Below are 20,724 nucleotides of genomic sequence, written 5' to 3'. Positions count from 1 at the left end.
ATTAAAAACTCAATAGAAGGGTAAGACATTAAAAACTCAATAGAAGGGTAAGAAGATGAAGATGAGTAAATCCCTTATGGGACTATATATATATATATATATGTATGCACATATAAAACAAAAATTAAAGGTCAAGTCTAGGAGGACCTGTGTCTGGTTACTAGAAGTTCCAGAAAAAGAACACAGGGAAAATGGGAGAGAAAATTATCAATAATCTAATAATATCACCAAGGACAGGAGTTGTCAAATCAAATAGGCCCTACATATGTCTCCAAACCATTAAAGTAGACCCACGCTGAAATACATCATTATGATAGTTAAGAGCACAGAGTCAAAGGGAAGATTTTGTAAGCTTCCAGAATGGAGGAAGGAAACAGTGTAAACATGTCACATACAAAGGTTCAAGAATCAGAATAGCTTCAGACTTCTTAACAGCAACACTGGAGGCAAAAGACAATGAGCAATGGCTTCAAACTTAGGAAGGAAGATTATTCCCAACTAGAATCTGTGTCCAGATAAACTATTAATTGGGTATGAGAATAGAATAAAGATCTCTTCAGGCAAGCATGGTTTCAAAAAGTTTACCTCCCATTCTCTTTCTCAAAAGCTATAGAGGATATGCCTCAGCCTATACAACTATGAGACCAGAACTAGATGGTGCCTGGCTACCACTGTCAACCACTCGGAGGATGATCTATGTAGGAGATCCTGAACAGAGTGGGCGAACAATGTAGAACAAAACTCAAAAGCATTAAAAAAAAAGAGACCAGGTTTGCTAGTCTGATAGAGCCTGATGGAACCAGCCCTTCAGGTCTGGAATTGAACCCACTCTTGTGGCTTCCAGCCAAACAAAAGACTGGCATATGAGCTAAACATTTACATTAGGTAGACACACTGCTTGGAGAGATCAATCATGGGAAAATAGAAGGGCTGTGTATGCACAGGGAGACAGCTCAGGGGGCAGGAGTGCATGGGAGGGAAGGACACAGAGAAGAGGAACTATGGGGAGGAAGTGGGAGGGGAGCTGTTGCATTGTGGGATATTTCAGTCAATGTCATGGGACAAAGCATGTGAGCATGTGAGCATATGGAAGTGAATTTGCTCTGTAAACTTTCAACCAAATCACAATAAAGATTAAAAACAAACAAACTGTAGAGGATATGGTCCTCCATAACAAGAAAGAAGACTGAATAAAAGAAAGACACATCTGCTAATTTTTCTTCAATATCCGTCTTCCCCATCTTTCTTTTGGTACAGAGCTCCCTGATTTTTAGTTGAGCAAGAGACTTCCTAACCAGAGACAATATTGTCTAGCCAAACTTGCAGCTGAGTAGGACCATGAGACTAAGTTCTGGCCAAATGGATGTAAGCATAAGTGGTGCTTACAACTCCTGGGTAGATGGCAACATCATGAAGGAATGTCACCTGCCTGCCTCTGGACTGTTATAAGAGATGACATTCTATACTTTTCTTGTATCTTTGTTAGAGAGTTTTAGCTGGTATTTTAATATAGGTGGGACACAGGAAACAGGAGATACAATAAAGGAGAGAGATCACAGGATCCTCAGGTGGTCAGTGAAGAGTTATCACAGGAAGAGAGTTGTGTACTATGCACGAGACATACAGAGTAACCAGTCCATACTGGAGCAGCTTAACTCCCCATGTTGACGGATCGTCCCTTGTACATTTTTTTTTATTTTTTAACTTGAAGACCAACCAAAGAAAACAAACCTATTGCCATCCCAAATAAGCCTGAAGCAGATCTTAATCTGTGCTTAGCTTTTCTCATGCTGATAACATTTCTTTTCTCCAAGAGCACACCTAACCAGATGATAAAACCAAAAAAAAAAAAACGAAACTCACTGCTGTGGAGTTGGATTCAACTCATAGTGACCCTTCCTTGGGTTTCCGAAGTGGTGTCACTATGGAAATAGATTGCCCAACTTTCCTTCTGAGGAGTGGCTGGTGGGTTTGAACTGCCAGCTTTCTGGTTAGCAGTCAAATGCCTTAGGCACTACACCACGAAACTTTTCCCCTCCACCCCCTCCAAATATGGTGTACTTTGACCTTGAAAGCTGCAGGTGGGCCATGCTGAGTTTAGAAGCAGGAAAGGCAGAGCAGCCCACACCCATTGACCATGTTTCTGGAGGGTGCCCCATACCTAGTTCAGACAGAAGTCTCCTCAACCATGGGGTGCTGGGTGTTTCCAAGGACTCATTCTGACCTTGTCTGTAGAACTCAAAAACCAAACTCACTGCCCTCGAGCTGGGTCCAACTCATAGCGGCCCCTCCTTGGGTTTCTGAGGCGGTATCACTGTGGAAGTAGATTGCAAGGAATGGCTGGTGGGTCAAATCCACCAGCCTTCTGGTTAACAGTCAAATGACTTTAGGCACTATGCCACCAGAACTCCCAGAAGAGGCTCTGGTAAACCCACAGGGTCTCTGTTCAGCTTATCTTGTGAGATTCTTTAAAAAAAAAAAAAAAAGAGCCAGTGGTTTCCTCTGTGGAGAAGGATACACTTGGGCCAGTAGGTACTTTATCAGTGCCTTAGAGGCATTCTGTAAGTAGGTGGTGGCATAGTACCTAATGGATTTGACTGCTAACCAGAAAAGGGTTTGAACCACCAGCCACCTCTTGGAAGGAAGATTGGGCAATCTACTTCTGTAGCGATACTGCTTCAGAAACCCAAGAAGAGGTCTCTGTGAGTCAGATCCAACTCAATGGCAGTGAGGTTTTTTTTTTTTCCTTAACCTAGGAAGTCAATGAACCAAAAAGCCAAACGCACTGCCATCAAGTTGATTCTGACTCATAGTGACCCCTATTGAGTTTCCAAGATTGTAAATCTTTAAGGAAGCAAACTGCCCCATCTTTCTTCTGTGCAGTACGGGTTTGAACCACCCACCTTTCGGTTAGCAGTCAAATGCCTCAACCACTGCATCACCAGACCTCCTGAGGAAGTAGATACATGGGTGTTGAGAATTTATGCATTCTGTACTCTTCTATATGTGTAGTATTTTGAAATAAGCTTAAATACCCCTATGAAAGTGATCAATGCGTGGTCAAGATGGGGGTTTGGGGAAAGGTGAAGCAGAAAAGACTATTAGTGCTGTGGGCTTTTTAAATCACATACACATATTGCTTTGATAAAATCAAACTGCTGTGTTAGAAACTGGAGAAACAAAGATTGTTCTCAAGGCTCTTGCCTTTGAGCTTTTCTAAATGTGGCAAGAGTCCATGATTAACTATGATAAGTCTTATGAGATTTATCAAGTACCTACAGTAGAGTACTTCAGGATTATAGAAGGAGCATTGATATTTTTTCTAGTCAACAACACTGACAGAAGATTATAGGTGAGTATATTTGTAAATCAGGCCTTGAAAAATGAGGAGGACTTGAACAATAGAACAAAGAACAAGAAAGGGCATTTGAGGGGAAGAAAGCACAACGAGCATGGCCACATGAGTGTGAAAGTGCAGGCAAGGGATCCAGAGGGAACCAAGGGCTGCGCATTCTGCACATTGCATAGGGGTGGCATTCACAGTGTTGCTCAGTGTGTGACCTGCGGGATCATCCACAGTAACCATAGGTGAAGGGAATGGCTAGGACTTATAAAAGCAGCCAAAAATACACGGTATTAGGTGGGAAATGGACTATGAAAGGGAAAGATTATTGAACTGTAAACATAATTTAGTAGGCTAGTATTGACATACTACAAATTTGTCATTTCAGCATTAAATCATATCAACTGTACTCAATAAATAATGACACGTGCCTTTATGATAGGCAACAAACATGACTACAGCTTTAAGTTGGTTTATTTCACACTAATTATCATTTCTTACGGCCTTGAGGCTATGGAAAGAATTTTGACAAGTCATTAAATCATCATTGACAAATATTTCTTTATTAGCAATTAAGTATTTTCACTAGAGACCACAGAAGGATATTAAAGTAACCTAATTCTAAAACAGAAAATTAAACTTCACTGTAAGGATTTAAGTTTTTCAAGAGTTTCCCCAAAAAGAAAAATTGAAATTTAAAAGTTTTCTCAAATTTGGCTTTCCTTCCCCCAAGGGGAGAGAATGGCAAGTCTATAATTTTTAAGTTTTCTGATAACCTAAACGAAATACACACTTTTCCAGGACTACCTGGAATGACAATTGTATGTAAAAGTATTGCCACATGGTCATAGCACCGGCATATGTGTCTCTGATCCCTGGGGCACCAAGTGAAGACTAATAATGCTTAACTTTTCATGCCGGGTTTCCCAGATTGGGTCCTCAGACACTGTACAGAATTGTTAAACATTTCCTATGAGACCTGTGAATGGTCAGTGTTGAGAACACTGGTTCAGAGGATGATTCTTAAGGTCAGTGGGTGTGATGGGGTGGGAATGGCAAGGGGGAAACATGCACGTAGTTTGAAAAAGCACATTTAAAATGCCTATTAATTTAATAATACAATTGTCATATGGCAAGATCAGAGAAATAATTTCAGCTGATGGGCAGTCAGACTCATCCTGGGGGGCCAGGGACAAACATGTCACTGGCTCTAGAGGTAGAGAAGTACTGGCACCTGGAGAACAGTTAAGAGGAAAAACATGCCAAAAAAGGAGGACACCTTTTGGTTGGTGAGTGAATCCTAAACTAGAACTCAGTCTGGTTTTCTGAAACCCAAAGACCAACCCAGAGGAAACCCAAGAACATACGTTAACCTCTTGGCCCTGTGTTTTGGAGCAAGTTGGTCCATTTAAAAAATATTGATCCAAAAGGAAAAAAAGTAGTTTTTGCCAAATATCACCCCCCAACTTTCTTTTGGTAACATAATTCAGAATTTCAAGTAGACAGTTGCTGTAGCTGGGAAAGAACAGCCCCACGTCCATCCACCAGGAAGTGCTGTCATCATTTGTGATGTTATCCAGCTCCCAAGGGGATATCAGGGCAAGGTCCACTCTGTCAGGAAAGAAACAGAATTAGATGTTCTTGAAAGGCAGATTTCCCCCCTTTTCCTTTTCATTATAGAACAGTTACTCTTGCTGTTTGACACAATTTATTGCATGTGGCCTTGAGACGTAGTTGCCAGCAAAATACTGACAGGATATAATGCGAAAGGGCACACACACAAAGCCAGTTGCCATGGAGCTGATTCTGACTCAGGGCGGCCCTGTGTCAGACAGCAGAACTGTGCTCCACAGGGTTCTCACTGTCTGGTTTTGAGGATGTAGATCTCCAGGCCTTTCTTCCAAGGTGCCTCCTGGTGGGCTCATACCTCCAACCATTTGGTTAGCAGCTGACCATCTGTCTGCACCACCCAGGGACTCAATTGAAGGAAAAGGAGAAGGCAAATAAGTAGAACTTATGAATGTGGGTGATGCTAACACCCAATAGGTAACTGGGGAAACATTTCCCCTCATCCCAGGAAAAGTGATTCACTTTTTCCCATTCGTAATCTAAACCTAAATTGCTCAAAGAAGTCCAGAATAGGGAAAATTTGGCATAGCAGTTAATTGGGTTTTGAGTGATTTAGCACATGGGGTGATGCCAGAAAGCTAACCCAAAAGAGTGTCCGCCTGCTGTGATGATGTTGTAGAACTGTGATTAGGTTTATAATAGTCACTTTATTTCAGGGATTGTATTTTATTTCAGGACTCATTCTTTTTCCCCCTAATCTGTTTTAAAACATCTGTTGTTATTTTGAGTAAGCATCACAAACTATGTGCACTCATTGCTGAAAGGTTAAGTTAACATTAATTATTGGGCAATAGATACTCCTCAAAGAACATTTTGATTAATGAACCATAAATTTATTCCTTACCATCAAAGCCCTGAACTTCTCTGCACATGATGTCAGTGGAACTGGTCTACTTAGAAGCTTCTGTTGTTGTTATGTGCCATCAAGCCAGACCCGACTCATAGTTATCCCTCCTTGGGTTTCTGAGGCAGTATCACTACAGAAGTAGATTGCCCCATCTTTCTTCCGAGGAGTGGCTGGTGGGTTTGAACCACCAGCCTTGTGGTTAGCAGTCAAGTGCCTTAGCCACTATGCTGGCACTAAATAGTGCTGGAGAGCAAGGGGCTGGGGGAGGTCATTAGACTTCAGTTCTGTCTTCATTCCTTCAAAAGAGTCCATCACCTACAGTTTTCCATTCAGCCAATGATCTCCTTTAGGTTAGTAATTTTAGTAAATTTTTGTTTTAACATTTGGGGAGCCACACAGATTGGGGTGATTTTACATGTACATACAGGTAAAGCAAAAGTACCTTTATTTTTCCATTGCACTTAAGAGGAATCCCGATTGCTTATCATAGACTACAAGGCCTGGGTGCTCTGGCCTCTGCCCACTGTTCCTCTTCACTGAACTTTGCTTGATCTGCTCTTGCTTGCTTGCTTTTCCTTGAACATCTCGTACTTGTTTACCACCTTAGGCCTTCGCACTTGCTGTTCCCTCTGCCTAGGAAGCTCTTCTGCTTTGTGTTTACTTGGCTGCCTCCTTCTTGTCAACCAGGTCTCAGTTCACCAGTGAGAAAGGCTCTCCATCATCTTTGCTAAATGTGCTCCGTGATTCCTTCCATATTCTATCACATAATTCTATTTTTTCAGGAATTATTTGCTTATTTATTTTTGATCTGTCAACCTCTCTAGAATGTAAGTTCCAAGGTTTTTTTGTTTTCTCATTACTGTATCCCCAGTGCTTGGCATATACTGTTTGTTGTTGTGATGTGCCCTCGAGTCAGACCTGACCCACAGCGATCCCTCCTTGGGTTTCTGAGGCAATATCACTTCGGAAGTAGACTGTCTCATCTTCCTTCCGAGGAGTGGCTGGTGGATTTGAATCGCCAGCCTTCTGGTCAGCAGTCAAGTGCCTTGGGCACTATGTAGGTGCCCAATAAATATTTGTTCAATGAACGTTAAAGGAAAAGACTTCTCCCACTGACACAATCAATCCCTTTGTAAAATGCAAAATTCATAAATGACTGATGTCACTGTTTCCTAGCCAGAATACCTTCTTGGAGTATAATTAAACATGGCAGCAGAATTCCACTGTCTCCTACTATTGCTGGCCCCATGTCCCATCTGTTACCTACCTATCCTACTCATTGCTGTTGAGTCAATTACAACTCACAGTTGACCCTGAAGGACAGAGTAGAACTACCTCATAGGGTTTCTAAGGCTGTAAATCTTTATAGAAGCAGACTGTCAGATCTTTCTCCCAGAGCAGCTGGTGAGTTTGAACTACTAACCTTTCAGTTAGCAGCCAAGTGATTAACCATTGTGCTGCCAGGGCTCCTTCCCACTTGTTACTCACCTGTAAATTATTGTAGAACTCCCATCTCCTCTAGACGCTTCAACAGCTCCCCATTCTTTTGCATAGTTATTAGATCGGAGCAGCCACCTATACAGTCAGTACCCATAAAAACCCGAGGCACCTAGAAAAACAAACCAACCAGGATATTTAAAGAATGTAATTATTAGTAGATTAGAAAGAAAGATTTTCCCCATAACCCCTGGGCCGGGCTCCCTGCGTAAGGACAAAAGAGCCAAAGGGAGAGGCATAGGAAGTCCAGAAGGAGTTGGGAGGAACGACAACTTCCAGGTGGATTCCCTCCATGCTCTACTGGACAGACACTGCTAGTAGAAAGAATATTTTATCCTTCTTCAAATATTTTCTATGACCGGTAACTTTTCAAATCACTGTATAACCTCCTCACATGTACCTTCCTTTTGAAACAAATACTTACTGTTATAAGAGTAAAATTATTTGTTGAAGAATGTTTTTAAGCCAGCTTATTTTTCAAATTGAATGTACTGTGCATGAGATGGTCCAACTTGTCAAAGTGATTTAGAAATCTCACTCTAAAACAAGAAGTTTCTTTTTCTTTTCTTTTTTTTTAAATTGTGATTTGGGTGAAAATTTACTGAGAAAATTCACTCCATACAGCAAGGAACAAGTTTCTTGGAAAGAATTTTGGTTAGCTGCAGCTGGGCCACCCTGATTAAGTTGTGATTTCTCTGCTGCTGTGACCACACCTGAGCTATTAAGCTGAGGCACAGCAACCATGAATTCATTTCTAAATACAATGAGAAAAGTCCCTGTCCCTGATTTTTAGGTTTATAATTTATTGTCATGTCTTCAGTTGTTAAAACACAAATTATCTCTGTCTTCAACCAAGGCAACAGATGGTGGTCTCTGAATCTCATCCTTAATCCCTGGTTCATCATAAGATGTTTAATGCTACAGCTCTGGGACCAAGAACATTCATCTGCTCTGGCTTCATACCTGGCAAGGCAAGCCAGACTGATGCATGATTTCATCTGGTACGTGAGTTCATCTCCAAGTCACACTCAACCCTACCTCCCTGCTGCTGTGTACAGACTCATTGCAAAATGCCACAGGGCTTTTGGAATACTGAGGGAGGAGGAAGTCCCCTCATTGAAGGCCAATTTCTAGGCCCAGAGTGTTATACAAACACTAATAATCAGTGTAGAAATAAACAGTATAGAACACCTGACTAATCACAAGCAAGCAGTTTTCAACACTAGGAACATACCAGAAGGGGTGGGAGAGCTGAAAGACAAAAAGCAGTAAGAATATTTTTAAAGCTTTTAATTTTCCTCAGAAGGCTTAAATAATTCAAGTGAGTTTTTTAAAGAACAGAAGAGATGAGAAAAAGGGCTGAATTATTCCAAATAAGTTTCAATAATATTTTTATCAAGAAGGCAGCCCCAGTGAAAATGGGCTTTAAAAATAAAGACCAAAAATTAAAGAAATCCCCTATCAAACTTCCATGGCTACTTCCTATGCCCAAAGAGAGGGAAAGAACACCCAGGACTCAGTTCTGAAACTGTTTGTGTGTGGTAATGTCATGTTTAGTCACAGACATGCTGCCTCTCCCACCTATACCACCAGACTGTGGGAGGCTTTGCAAATGCAAAACACCATCAATGCATCGTTGCTTTTTTCAACTTGAACAGCTGTAGTTGAAGTCATTGTCTAACTAAATAAAAATCATCTGAACTTAAACAAGGAAGTTATTTATTCATTTCTGAATGTCCATATTTTCATAAAGAATTGAGCAATTGTCACTACACCTACTCCTCACTTATTGACTATCACATTATCCAGCATTTTGCATTATGACAATTTTTGTTGTTATTGTTAGGTGCCATTCTCAGCTCTGATTCATAGCAACCCTACGTACAACAGAATGAAACACTGCCCAGTCCTGTGCCAGCCTCACAATCCTTGCTATACCTGCGTCCGTAATTGTAGCCACTGTGTCGATCCATCTCGTTGAGGGCCTTCCCCTTTTTTGTTGACCCTCCACTTTACCAAGCATGATATCCTTCTCAAGGGAATGGTCTCTTCTGACAACATGGCCAAAGTAGGCCAGACAAAGTGACAATAGTAAAAAAAAGAAAACTGACTATTTTGAGCATTCATGATATACATCAGCTGTAATGAACACTGAGGCACCAGGTGAGAATAATGGCTGTGATGGTTAAGGTTATATGTCAACTTGGCTGGGCCATGATTCTCAGTGATTTGGCAGTTATATAATAATGTAATCTGGCAGTTTATGTAATGATGTAGTCATCCTCCATTTTCGCATAATGCCGATTTTCACATAATGACCTGCTCTTTGGAACTTAACCACGTTGATAAGTAGGGAATGGTTATACTTCTAAGGCCTGTCACATCTTCACTTTTGGCCAGGGTGTGGGAGGTTCAGCTCTCTCTACCTTTGAGTTAAGTTGTGGGTGAGGATGCTCTGAAGGGCAGAGTCCTCTGATCATCAATGGTTCTCAACCTTGAGCATGCATCAGCATCACCTGTGGACCTTAACATACAGATTTCTGTCCCCAACTCCCAACCTCCTAGAATTTGATTGAGTAGATCTGGGTTTGGGCCCAAGAATTTGCACTTCTGTCTAGTTCCCAGATGATGCTGAAGCTGCTCGTCCAGGGGGTCACACTTTGACAACCCCTGCTTTAGATTGTTATTGGGTGCCATAGAGTCGATTTCTACTTCTAGCAATCCCATGTGACAGAGTAGAACTGCTCCATTTGTTTTTCTTGGCTGTATTCTTTACAGAAGCAGATTGCCAGGTCTGTCTTCCACAGAGCCACTGAGTGATTTTGAACTGCCAACCTTTCAGTTAGCAGCCAAGTGTTTAACTGTTATGCCACCAGGGCTCCTTGGTTTAGATTAAGCAGCCATTTATTCCTCGCAGGGTAGCTGAGGTTTTAAAAACCCACAGCCTGATAGCCATCCCCAGCTGCCTGAGATAGGCCCTGAAACATAATCAGGCTGTCTCCAGGGCTGAGTTTTATGCACACCATCTGGCAAAGAAACTGGTTTTTGGAGAATGAAAGGTCCTCAAGCCCACACTCTAGGCTGAGGACAGCAAAACCACCTTAAAGCACACTGGTTTCCCTCACCTTAAGGGAGCTGAACAACAGGCTGTGTAGGACAGTACAGGGGCTGAATGATGAAACAGGAAACACAGAGGCCACAGAGGCACTGTTGATTCAGCTGGAGAAAGAAATATACCCCTTCACTACTACTTCCCATCCCCCACCCCCTGCGGAACTTGGGAGCTGGTTACTGTCAAAGACAGGAAACAGTACTGCCACCACAAACACACAAGTTGATTAGTATTGGAGCCCTTAGTCTCCTGGAGTAGATTCCCCTAGGCCCCAGCCTCAGCAGTGTCTTCTGCACTCCAGGGTTACTTACTTACTTACTTAAACTAGTTCCCAACATTTTTCACCACCTCCTTGGCTACCCCATGGCATAAGCTACTATCATCTCTCATCTGGATTAGTGCTATAACCTCCAGTGTCTCCCAGCTACCACCCTCACCCTGGCCCTCCTGTAGTCTCTTCTCCCTATGGCCACTGAAGTGACACTTTAAAAATGTAATCAGGTCAGGTCACTCCTTTGCTCAAAATGCTTTAGTGGCATCTCATCTCATACTGATTACAAGGCAAAGGTCTTACAGTAAGAGGACTTGAAGCACCTACTGATAAAGATCAAGGACTACAGTCTTCAGTATGAATTATACCTCAGTATAAAGAAAACAAAAATCCTTATAACTGAGCCAAAAAGCAACATCATGATAAATGAAGAAAATACTGAAGTTGTCAAGGATTTCAGTTTACTTGGATCCACAATTAATGTCCAGGGAAACAGCAGTCAAGAAATCAAACCATGTATTGCCTTGGGCAAATCTGCTACAAAAGACATTTCAAAATGTTAAAAAGAAAAGATACACTTTGAGGACTAAGATACATCTGACACAGCCATAGTACATCTATTCCTCACTTATTAACTATCTCATTTTTTGACATTTCGTATTTATGACAACAGTGAAAAATCTACTACCTATTTTGTGCATTAATGGTGTACGTCTGGCAGTAACAAATGCCAAGGCATGAGGTGACCGTAATGCTGGCAGTGATGGGTCAGGTTATATGTCAACTTGCTAGGCCATGATTCTTAGTGTTTGTAATGATGTAGTCAGCATCTATTTTGTGATCTGATGTGGTCATCCTCCATTTATGCATAACACCAATTTTTGCATAATGACAATGCCAGGCAGTGTTCATCCCAAAAATAACTACCAGAAAACAGTTATTTACCCTAGAAGTGGAAATAAACAACAATACAATATATTCTCAAAAAAAGAAAAAAAAATTACAATAGTTTGAAAGGCCCTTCCCAAATTACCCTCATTATTTCCCAGGCTTCATCTCTTCATACTTTCCAACTAGCTCACAATGGTCCAGCCACACAAACCTCCTTGCTCTTCTGTGTGCCTGACAAACTTCTACCACAAGGCCTTTGCACTTGCAGTTACATCTGCCTGGAATGTTCTACCTCTAAATTTCTGCATGCTTTGCTCCTTTACTTCCTTTATGTTGTTGTTGTTATGTGCTGTCGAGTTTCCAAGGCAGTATTACTACGGAAGTAGATTGCCCCATCTTCCTTTCGATCACTTCCTTTATAGTACTCACATACTGCCTTCTTATGAAGCCCTGTAGGCTCCATTTACCATTTTACCCTGCTACCTACTCCCCACCTCCTTTTCTTACTCTTCTCCTTAGCGTGTATCACTAATCATCTTCCAACACACTATTTTATTTATACCCCCCAGCAGAATGTGCATAGTATAAAATTATAAATTTATAATTGGCATTGGAGGCATTAACAGGTCACCATGAGTGGAAATCCATTCAATGCATGTTGTTAGGTGCCGTCGGGTTGGTTCTGACTTATACGACCCTGTGTACAACACAATGAAATACTGCCCAGTCCTGGGCCACACTCACAGTCCTTGCTATGTTTGAGCCCATTATTGCAGCAACTGTGTCAATCCATCTTGTTCTTCCTCTCTTTCTCTGCCCTCTACTTTACCAAGCATGATGTTGTCCTCCAGAGACTGGTCCCTCCTGATAACATGTCCAAAGAATGTGAGACCAATTCTCACCACCCTCATTTCTAAGAAGCATTCTGCTTGTACTTCTCTCGGGACAGATTTGCTTATTTTTCTGGCAGTCCATAGTATTTTCAGTATTCTTCACCAAAACCATAATTCAAATGTATCAGTTCTTCTTTGGTCCTTTTATCTATTTTTTAAAATTGTGATTTGGGTGAAAAGTTTACAGAAAATTTTTTTTTCCATTCAACAATCAATATGCATTTTGTTTCATGACATTGATTGCAATCCCTACAATTTAACAGCTCTCTTCCCACTTCCTCCCTGTGGCTACCTTTTTCCTGTGTCCTTTCCGATGTATTCCTGCCCTCTGAGCTATCTCCCTATGCAAATACTGTCCTTCTGATATCCCATGGTTGGTTATTCTAAGGGGTTGTTTGATTTTTTTTTTTTTTTTTTGACTGTTGCTTCCATTGGCACTGATTTTGGAACCAGGTAAAATTAAATCCTTGACAACTTCAAATTTTATTGTTTATTATCATATTGCTTATTGGTCCAGTTGTGAAGACTTTTATGTTCAGGTGTAATCCACTGAAGGCTGAAGTCTTTAATCTTCATCAGTAAATACTTCAAGTCCTCTTCATTTTCAATAAGCAAGATTGTGTCATCTGCATGTCACAGGTTGTTAATGAGCCTTCCTCCAATCTTGATGTGGTGTTCTTCTTCATATAGTCCAGCTTCTTGAATTAAATGCTCAGCATACAGATTGAATAAGTATGGTGATAGGATACCAGTCTGATGCACACCTTTCCTGATTTTAAACCAGTTTCCACTTGTTCTGGTCAAATGACTGCCTCCTGATCTATGTACAGGTTCCAAATGAGCACAGTTAAGTGTTCTGTAATTCCTATTCTTCACAATATTATCAATAATTTGTTATGATCTACACAGAAGAATGCTTTTGCATAATCAATAAAACACAGGCAAACATCTTTCTAGTATTCTCTGGTTACAGAGAATACTGTACACAACAGGTGCTTACATAGTCCTTATATAAATCAAAAAACCAAACTCACTGCCATCAAATTGATTCCAACACACAGCAACCCCCATTGGGTGTCCAAGGCTGTAAATCTCTACAGAAGCAGACTGCTCCATTTTTCTTCTGCAGAGCAGCTGGTGCATTGATCTTTGGGTCAGCAGCCAAATGCCTTAACAATTACACCACCAGAGCACCTTAGTCCTTACATAATGACCAAAAACCAAACTCACTGCCCTCAAGTTGGATCTGACTCATAGAGACCTCGCCCTTGGGTTTCTGAGGCAGTATCACTATGGAAGTAGATTGACCAATCTTCCTTCCGAGGAGTGGCTAGTGGGTTTGAACCACCAGCCTTCTGGTTAGCAGTCAAATGCCTTAGGCACTACACCACCAGGTCTCCCTCTTATATGGTAAGTGCTTAAAAATATCTGTTGAATGAATGCATGAAGTGGATTGTCTTTTCGCTGGAAAGCAGAATGCTGCAAGACTGAAAACCAAAAAACCAAAACCAAACCCACTGCCATCGAGTTGATTCCGACTCATAGAGACCCCCTTTGGGTTTCTGAGGTGGTAAATCTTCACAGAAGTAGATTGCCCGGTCTTCCTTCCATGGAGTGGCTGGTGGGTTTGAACCACCAACCTTCTGGTTAGCAGTGAAATGCCTTTGGCACTGCACCACCAGAGCTCTTTAGGCTGAAAACAGTGGGTCCCAAACTTTTTGCAAATTGGAATCACCTGAGGATCTTTAAAAACTGCACCTGCATGGCCCCTGCCTCCAGATTTTGATTTAATTGGTATGGGATGTGACTTGGGCATCAGATTAAAAAAAAAAAAAAATCCCTAGTGATTCTAATGTGCAGCAAAGTTTGAGAATCACCAGCTGAGAGGAACCTCTGATGCAAGCCACGGGGAGTTATGGCAGTAACTGCACTGCTCTTTTTCTCTTGGGACCTGGGTTAGGCAGTTGGAGTCTCTTTGTCACTGTGTCCTTTGCTTCAGGACCTAGCAGGGACTAGATTTCTTAGTTCACAGCTGGGGCCCTGACAACAATAAGTGTGGTAGTTAAGTTTGTGTGTCAACTTGGCTAGAACTGATTGAGTGGCTGGGCAGCTGAATATAGTGATTCCCCATGGTGATATTGGTAGTTAACTCCATGGTGGAATTTATTGGAGCAGCTGAGTAGCAGCTTTGGGTATGTGGTCTGCTTCCTGTATATAAGAAACAGCTTTGGAAATGGTCTCTAGCCTGTGGCACGCTTGGACCCTGCGTGTAGCTGTGCCATTGTTTAGCAGCCTGCCATGCTCTGCCAACCTTGGGACTTACATTGGACTTGAGTTAATGGCCTGCTGTGTGGTTTGGGAACATCGGGACTGTGCCATTTTATTTGTCAACCTCGGACTTGTTAGCCTCAGCAGCCAGTAGCTGCCTGAGTGAAGAGATGCCTCTAGATTCAGTGGGCTGGGAGCAAGAAGCAGAGCTGAAGCCCAAGGTTGAGGGGCTTTCATGGAGCCCCTAGAGCCTGGCACTTGGAACTTGGACTTAAAGCCTCCAAACTGTGAGAGAATAAATGCCTGTTTGTTAAGGCCATCCCATTTGTAGTATATTCTTGTCAGAGCAGCACTAGGTAACCAGAACAAAAAGGTAACACATTTAGCCCCACTCTGCAAATGCTGAGTTCTGACTGCGAAGGAGAGGAGAAGCAACCTCCAATGTGTTAATAAAACTTCAGTCAAACTAGAACTGGAAACACTATGCTTTAAAATGTCCTTCCTGAAAGGGAACTTAGGCGAGCTGGTGGGACCATCTCTCATCCAAAACAGATTCAGGTGACTGGCTCTCCCACCAGAAAGCATGGGCTCTGGGGAAGAAGGCTTTTCAGATAGTTCTTAGGAGGTCCCATGGTCCACTTGTAGCAAAGGGGACATAGAGGTCACCAACCCTTATCTGGTCTTGCAGCTGAGGTCCCTGAGGATCACAAAGATGGTGAATTTACTAGGAACACACAGCAAGCCACTGTGAGAGGCCAGAACACAAAGTGCCCCTTCCCGTGATGACAGCCCTAGAAACAACCCACAGTTCAGCAAGGGGCAAATAATGGGCCCGTTTAATTTTTTTTTTTCCTAGTGAAAGAAGTTAGGCAAGAGAAGAATGAGCAAATTAGGTTATGGATAAAGGAAGTCTGGAGCAAAGACTGAAGGTCAGCAAGTCCCATTGGGCCATGTGAACACAGAAGGAACTAGCCCATGACTCCTTTGTTGAGAAGCAAAAAGTACAGACCACCCCAGGCACCTTCCACCCTTTCCTCTCACTCCTAGGCCTGTAAGCTGAAAGCTGTCATTTCACAGTAGCGCTTGAACAAGGACTTCAGATAACTCCTGAAATGACTCCTGGTTAAGTGCTGCTGTCTACTGTCCCTGAGCACACCATACACATCAGCTGTGCCCCCTTCTCTGAATTGTGAGGGCTGCAGGCTACAGTCCAGCAGCACATTCAAGAAAGCAATGTCTTCTCTCAGACGCCCTCCTCCACTGCGCACAGCCCTCCTGACGCCTGGAATGACGGAGACTTAGCCTCTTCCTAGAGAAAGGCACAGGCGTCCCCATTTACAAACCTGACAAAAAAGGAATCCGAAACCTTTTCCCGTCTTTTCAAATAGAACCCCAGACTCACTGTTCTGGCTCCTGTGAGTTGCTGGAGATAATCCTGAATCGCATTCATGTCAGTAGTGGCTGTGATATCAACAAATTCCAAGAGCCCTTGTTTGAAAGGCAACTGGCTGAGAATCTCTTGGGTCTGTCTGCAGTAGGGGCAGGTGGGCTTGATGAACACGACCACCTTCCCAGGGTGGATTCTGCTGTTGACAAACTGTTGAGCCATGCTGACAAGCTGCTGTCTCTCTAGGACCCCTCAATTGCAGGTATTGCTCGAGTATAAACCAGCAGCTCAGCCAGCTGGCCTCCCTTTAAAGGAACCTCCCTGGAGGAGGAGTTTGCTTGGTAGTGTGCTTGGTTTTAAAGGGACCGCCCCAAAGTCATTTCAGGCTGGTGTGATTCACTAGGTGGATATGCCTGAGAGCGTGCTTGCTGTTTAATTACCAATAGCTCTGCTCAAGGTGTCCATGCTGTTGTCAGATCTGCCCTTTGGCAGAGATTAGAATTAAATCACCCTCTGGAGAAGAGCATAAAGTGCACAGACCACACTCAGGATGGGTCTCTGAAGACAGTGAGCTCAAAATTTTTTTTTTCCCCTTTTGGAAACACAGTTTTTAAAACTGAAGCACAAACAGGATCATTGAAGAAACAAAATGTTTTGAAATCTCTTTAGAGGAAGTGAAATAAAAATTGTGACTATGTGAAGTGGGTGTTGTTGTTTTAATGGAATGTGTTCACAATATTTAGAGATCTGGAGATTTCACCAAAGAATCTGAACCTGCAACTTCTCTGAAAAGACAAGTCTGATAGCAAATATTGGTGAGGTTGTACAACGTAGTTGAGGTGGCTGGTGTCAATGAATTGTACATGTGAAAAAATGTCGAATTGGCAAGTGTTGTATTATATATATTTTTACAATAAAGAAAATAATAGTAATGAAAAATCGGGTCCGGCAATGTTGAGTTTGCATTCTTTAATGGCAGCAGCTGGAGCTGAGTAGCAGTTGTTCCCTTTGGACTGGACAGACAGCCAGCTCCAGTTTGCCTTGGGCCCTACCACCTGGCTGGCCCCTGGCTTTGAGACAGGGCTTCCAAACCTCATTCTGATTCAACACCCTCCTGAGAATTTGCCTTCTCCCCTCAAATATTCTCAATCATAATCTATGTTTTAACAAGATCTGTTAGAATCACCTGGGGATCTTGTTAAACTGTAGATTCCGATTCAGTGTATCTGGGATAGAAATGCAAATTCTCAGCAGAGGGTAGAACCAGAATGAACCAGTCTGAAGCCTTGTTTTAGGATCCCTCTGGTAGAGTAGTGCCTAAGACACTTGACTGCTAACAAGAAGGCTGGCGGTTCAAACCTACCAGCCACTCCTGGGAAGGAAGATGGGGCAATCTACTTCCATAGTGATACTGTCTCGGAAACCCAAGGAGGAGTCGCTATGAGTCTGGTCTGACTTGACAGCACATAACAACAACAACAACAACAACTTCGCTCTATAAGCATTTAAGTTTGTAACCCTTGAATAGCAGTTTTCTATGGAAGCAAATTCTAACATAGCCTTTCTGTTACCATTGTTAATAAGTGGATGTAGTGTAATAACTTAGCTATCACAGTCAATGCAGGTTTTATAGGACACAAGGCAGGGGCTGTAAGACTAGAAAATGTGACGTTCTTCCCCAAGGTGCCCATTTTCCCTAATGGTGGAGCAAAGTCTTCTCTTCTTAGGTGTGATCTTCACCCCTTCTACATGGGGTAAGTCAAATAAAAACAGTTAAGTCAAGGAAAAACCATTTCCTTTAAAAGTGGACCATTTTTTTTTCCTGTGAAATTTTATACTAAAACTGGAGTATCTCCAGGGAGGTGGGGGAGGGCCAGAGCTGGACACTACCATCATCCTATCTGTGGAATCTCAAGCATAATGTGATTTAGAGAAAGAAAGAAAATTGACTCCAGAAGCAGCTTTTTACTGTGACTCTACTTGTTACTAAAATTAAAATAGCAATAGAAGAAACCCAGACTCTAATGGGAGCTCTGTCAGCAAAAAGAATGTGTTAGGGCTGAGAAGCTGGAGACAATTTATTGTGAGGGCTTGAGGCTACTTGACTCAAAACTTTACTTCCCTCCTGAATTTGCCTAAGGCATTTGACTGCTAACCAGAAGCCTGGAGGTTCAAACCCACCAGCCACTCCTCCAAGGAAGACTGGGCAATTTATGTCCATAGAAATACTGCCCCAGAAACCCAAGGAGGGGTCACCATGAGTTGGACCTACTGGATGGCAGTGAGTTTTTTTTTTTTTTGAAATAACAGAATCACTGGTTCTTCTTTTTGTCCCTTCAGCTCAAACTTCTGTAGCCAGTCTCCTCCTACCCAGAAGGCTGCCTCCCTTGTGTTTACATGGCCCATAGCTGGAGGATGGGAAGACTTTGACTATCTTACATTGGACGTATCATCAATAAAGACCAATTGTATTTGGTAAAATAAAGGGTCAGTGAAAAGGAGGGAAACCCTCATGAGATGGATTGATACAATAACTGCAAAAATGGACTCAAACATACCAATTGTAAAGATGGGGCAGGACCAGGCAAAATTTTGTATTGTTATACATAAGGTCAGGAGCTCTGGTAGCATAGTGCCTAAGGCACTTGACTGCTAACCAGAAAGCTGGTGGTTCAAACCCAGCAGCCACTCCTCAGAAGGAAGGTTGGGCGATCTACTTCCATAGTGATATGATACTGCCTCGGAAACCCAACAAGGGGTTGCTATGAGTCGGGTCCAACTTGACAGCACATAACAACAACAGTGACAACATACATAAGGCCACTATGAATCAGAGCCAACTTGACAACAACTGACAACATAACAACAATGTGGTTCGTCAGTACACCTTATCCCTAGCTATTCCTCCAGAGTCTTTTTCTTCTCAGAGTCTGATGTTAGCCTCTTCCCTTTCCTTTGGCTCATTTCCTTCAGTGTATAACTATGTCCAAGCTTTCTCAGGTTAAAAATTATCACAACTATCTTTCATTTCTTTTGATTTGCTTTCGTGCCTATGTCCTCCCCTTAACAGCTGAGCTTCATAAACCTTGCTATTGTTTTTGCTATCTGTACTTTATTCAACTCCCATTCTCTCCTCATCTCACTGCAACCTGACCTCAGTGTCTACCATTCTGCTGAAACTCTTTTGGGTAATATCAGCTATAGCCTCTAAATTGCTAAATCACAAATCTGTCCCAATAGAGCTTAACACAGAAGTCTGTGTGTGGAGTTTTTGATAAAACTGGTGCTGTGAAAGTCCCAAAGGAGATGTTTTGCGTAGTGCGACCTGAAGGTTAGGGATAGTAGTAGTTTGGGTACCTGGGATAAAAGAGGGCTTGTCTGCCCCACAGCTCAGTCCCAGGGATTATTGCCAGAGGTGTTAGGACAGATGACCACAGGCCACAATCTGAAGATGACATTTTCATGAGGCCCGATGAGGGATTATGTGAGACATAGAATATAAACAGATGGCAAAAGGGGGTGTTCTCCCTATTTCTTGGAAATGATGTGGCTTTGGCTCAGGGAAGAATTCAGAGAATAGAACACCTTGCTGCTTTGGCTCCATGAAGGTTTGTAGAAGGTTTCCCATCTCCCATCAGGAGATGGGACCCAGCAGGTATCCCCAGTGGGGGATTTGGAAAGTGTAAAAATGTTATGAGAGGTGTCTGGCCTCCTCTAACTTCACAAGGGGGTGGGAGAAGAGTTCAAGATCAACAGCTCAAAGCTGATTCCTATGAGGTGGAGATCAGACATGCCATTTTACCAATTCTGACACTAACCATCCCTCTCACAGCACTCTCTACTTGTCTACTAAATCTGATAATTCATTTCAATGGCTATACAGAAATCAGAGACAATACTCAAGATTGTGGAGTTTATTAGGGAAGTAACAGGTTACAATTCAGGATCAGGAATGACTCAGGATAGAGTTCTTTGATCAGGACAGCTTCTCAGCGGTACCTGTAGGCACACCTCTCTGGCCCTTGACCTCTTAGCGCCCGAGGCCCCTTGACCTATTCCCTGCTCAGGTATGTGTTACAAAGCTCTTTTAGCTTTGCCAACAAAACCCTAGAGGCACCTCACTCTACCAGTAAGCTTCCTGCCTGAAGGCACTCAGTTTTTTCACTCTGTTGGTCAGCAAGCATGACTTCATGGATAAGTCCCTAAAGGCACCCCACTCTACCAGCAAGCCTTCTGCCCAAATGCTCTCAGTTTTCTCACCCCATGGGCCAGAAAGCTCACCACTCTGCCCTGTGCTGTTCCCTTTGTTCTGCTACCTCCACTGCTGCAATTTCTTTGCCACTGCTTCCCACCATCTCTCACCATCTCTGGTGTCCCAGCTCTCTGTCTTCTGGATAGAGGAGGTTTCGGCACAGGAATCTTGGGTCCAAAGGACATGCTCCACTCCTGGCTTTTCTTTCTGATGGTGGTGAGATCCCTTCACCCAAAACCCAACCCTTCATACCTTTGTTGTTGTTGTTATGTGCCCTCGAGTCGGATCTGACTCATAGCGACCCCTCCTTGGGTTTCCGAGACAGTATCACTAC

At 42.6% G+C, this 20,724-nt stretch overlaps 1 protein-coding gene across 1 annotated transcript; it reads right to left on the bottom strand.

Annotated features, from left to right (window-relative positions):
• Positions 1-7,314: 7,314 nt before the first annotated feature.
• On the bottom strand, positions 7,315-16,360 carry GLRX (glutaredoxin). The gene is made up of 2 exons (XM_007942545.1): positions 16,154-16,360; positions 7,315-7,428 (listed from the first exon to the last, which is right to left on the bottom strand). The coding sequence occupies exons 1-2, from the start codon at positions 16,358-16,360 to the stop codon at positions 7,315-7,317; spliced, it is 321 nt and encodes a 106-aa protein (XP_007940736.1).
• Positions 16,361-20,724: the final 4,364 nt, after the last annotated feature.

The sequence above is a fragment of the Orycteropus afer genome, unplaced genomic scaffold (assembly GCF_000298275.1).
Source record: "Orycteropus afer afer isolate SDZICR_OR568_19922 unplaced genomic scaffold, OryAfe1.0 scaffold00093, whole genome shotgun sequence".
In the NCBI taxonomy this organism is placed as follows: Eukaryota; Metazoa; Chordata; class Mammalia; order Tubulidentata; family Orycteropodidae; genus Orycteropus; species Orycteropus afer.
Note: the sequence above shows the minus strand (reverse complement) of the source record. Positions and strands in the feature narration are given on the sequence as shown.

Bases quoted from the DNA above. Each gene is read 5' to 3' on its own strand.
- GLRX (XM_007942545.1), bottom strand. From the start codon at position 16,360: ATGGCTCAACAGTTTGTCAACAGCAGAATCCACCCTGGGAAGGTGGTC. The intron at 7,429-16,153 runs GTGAGTCTGGGG...TTGTTTTTCTAG, and splicing joins AACTCACAGGAGCCAGAACA to GTGCCTCGGGTTTTTATGGG.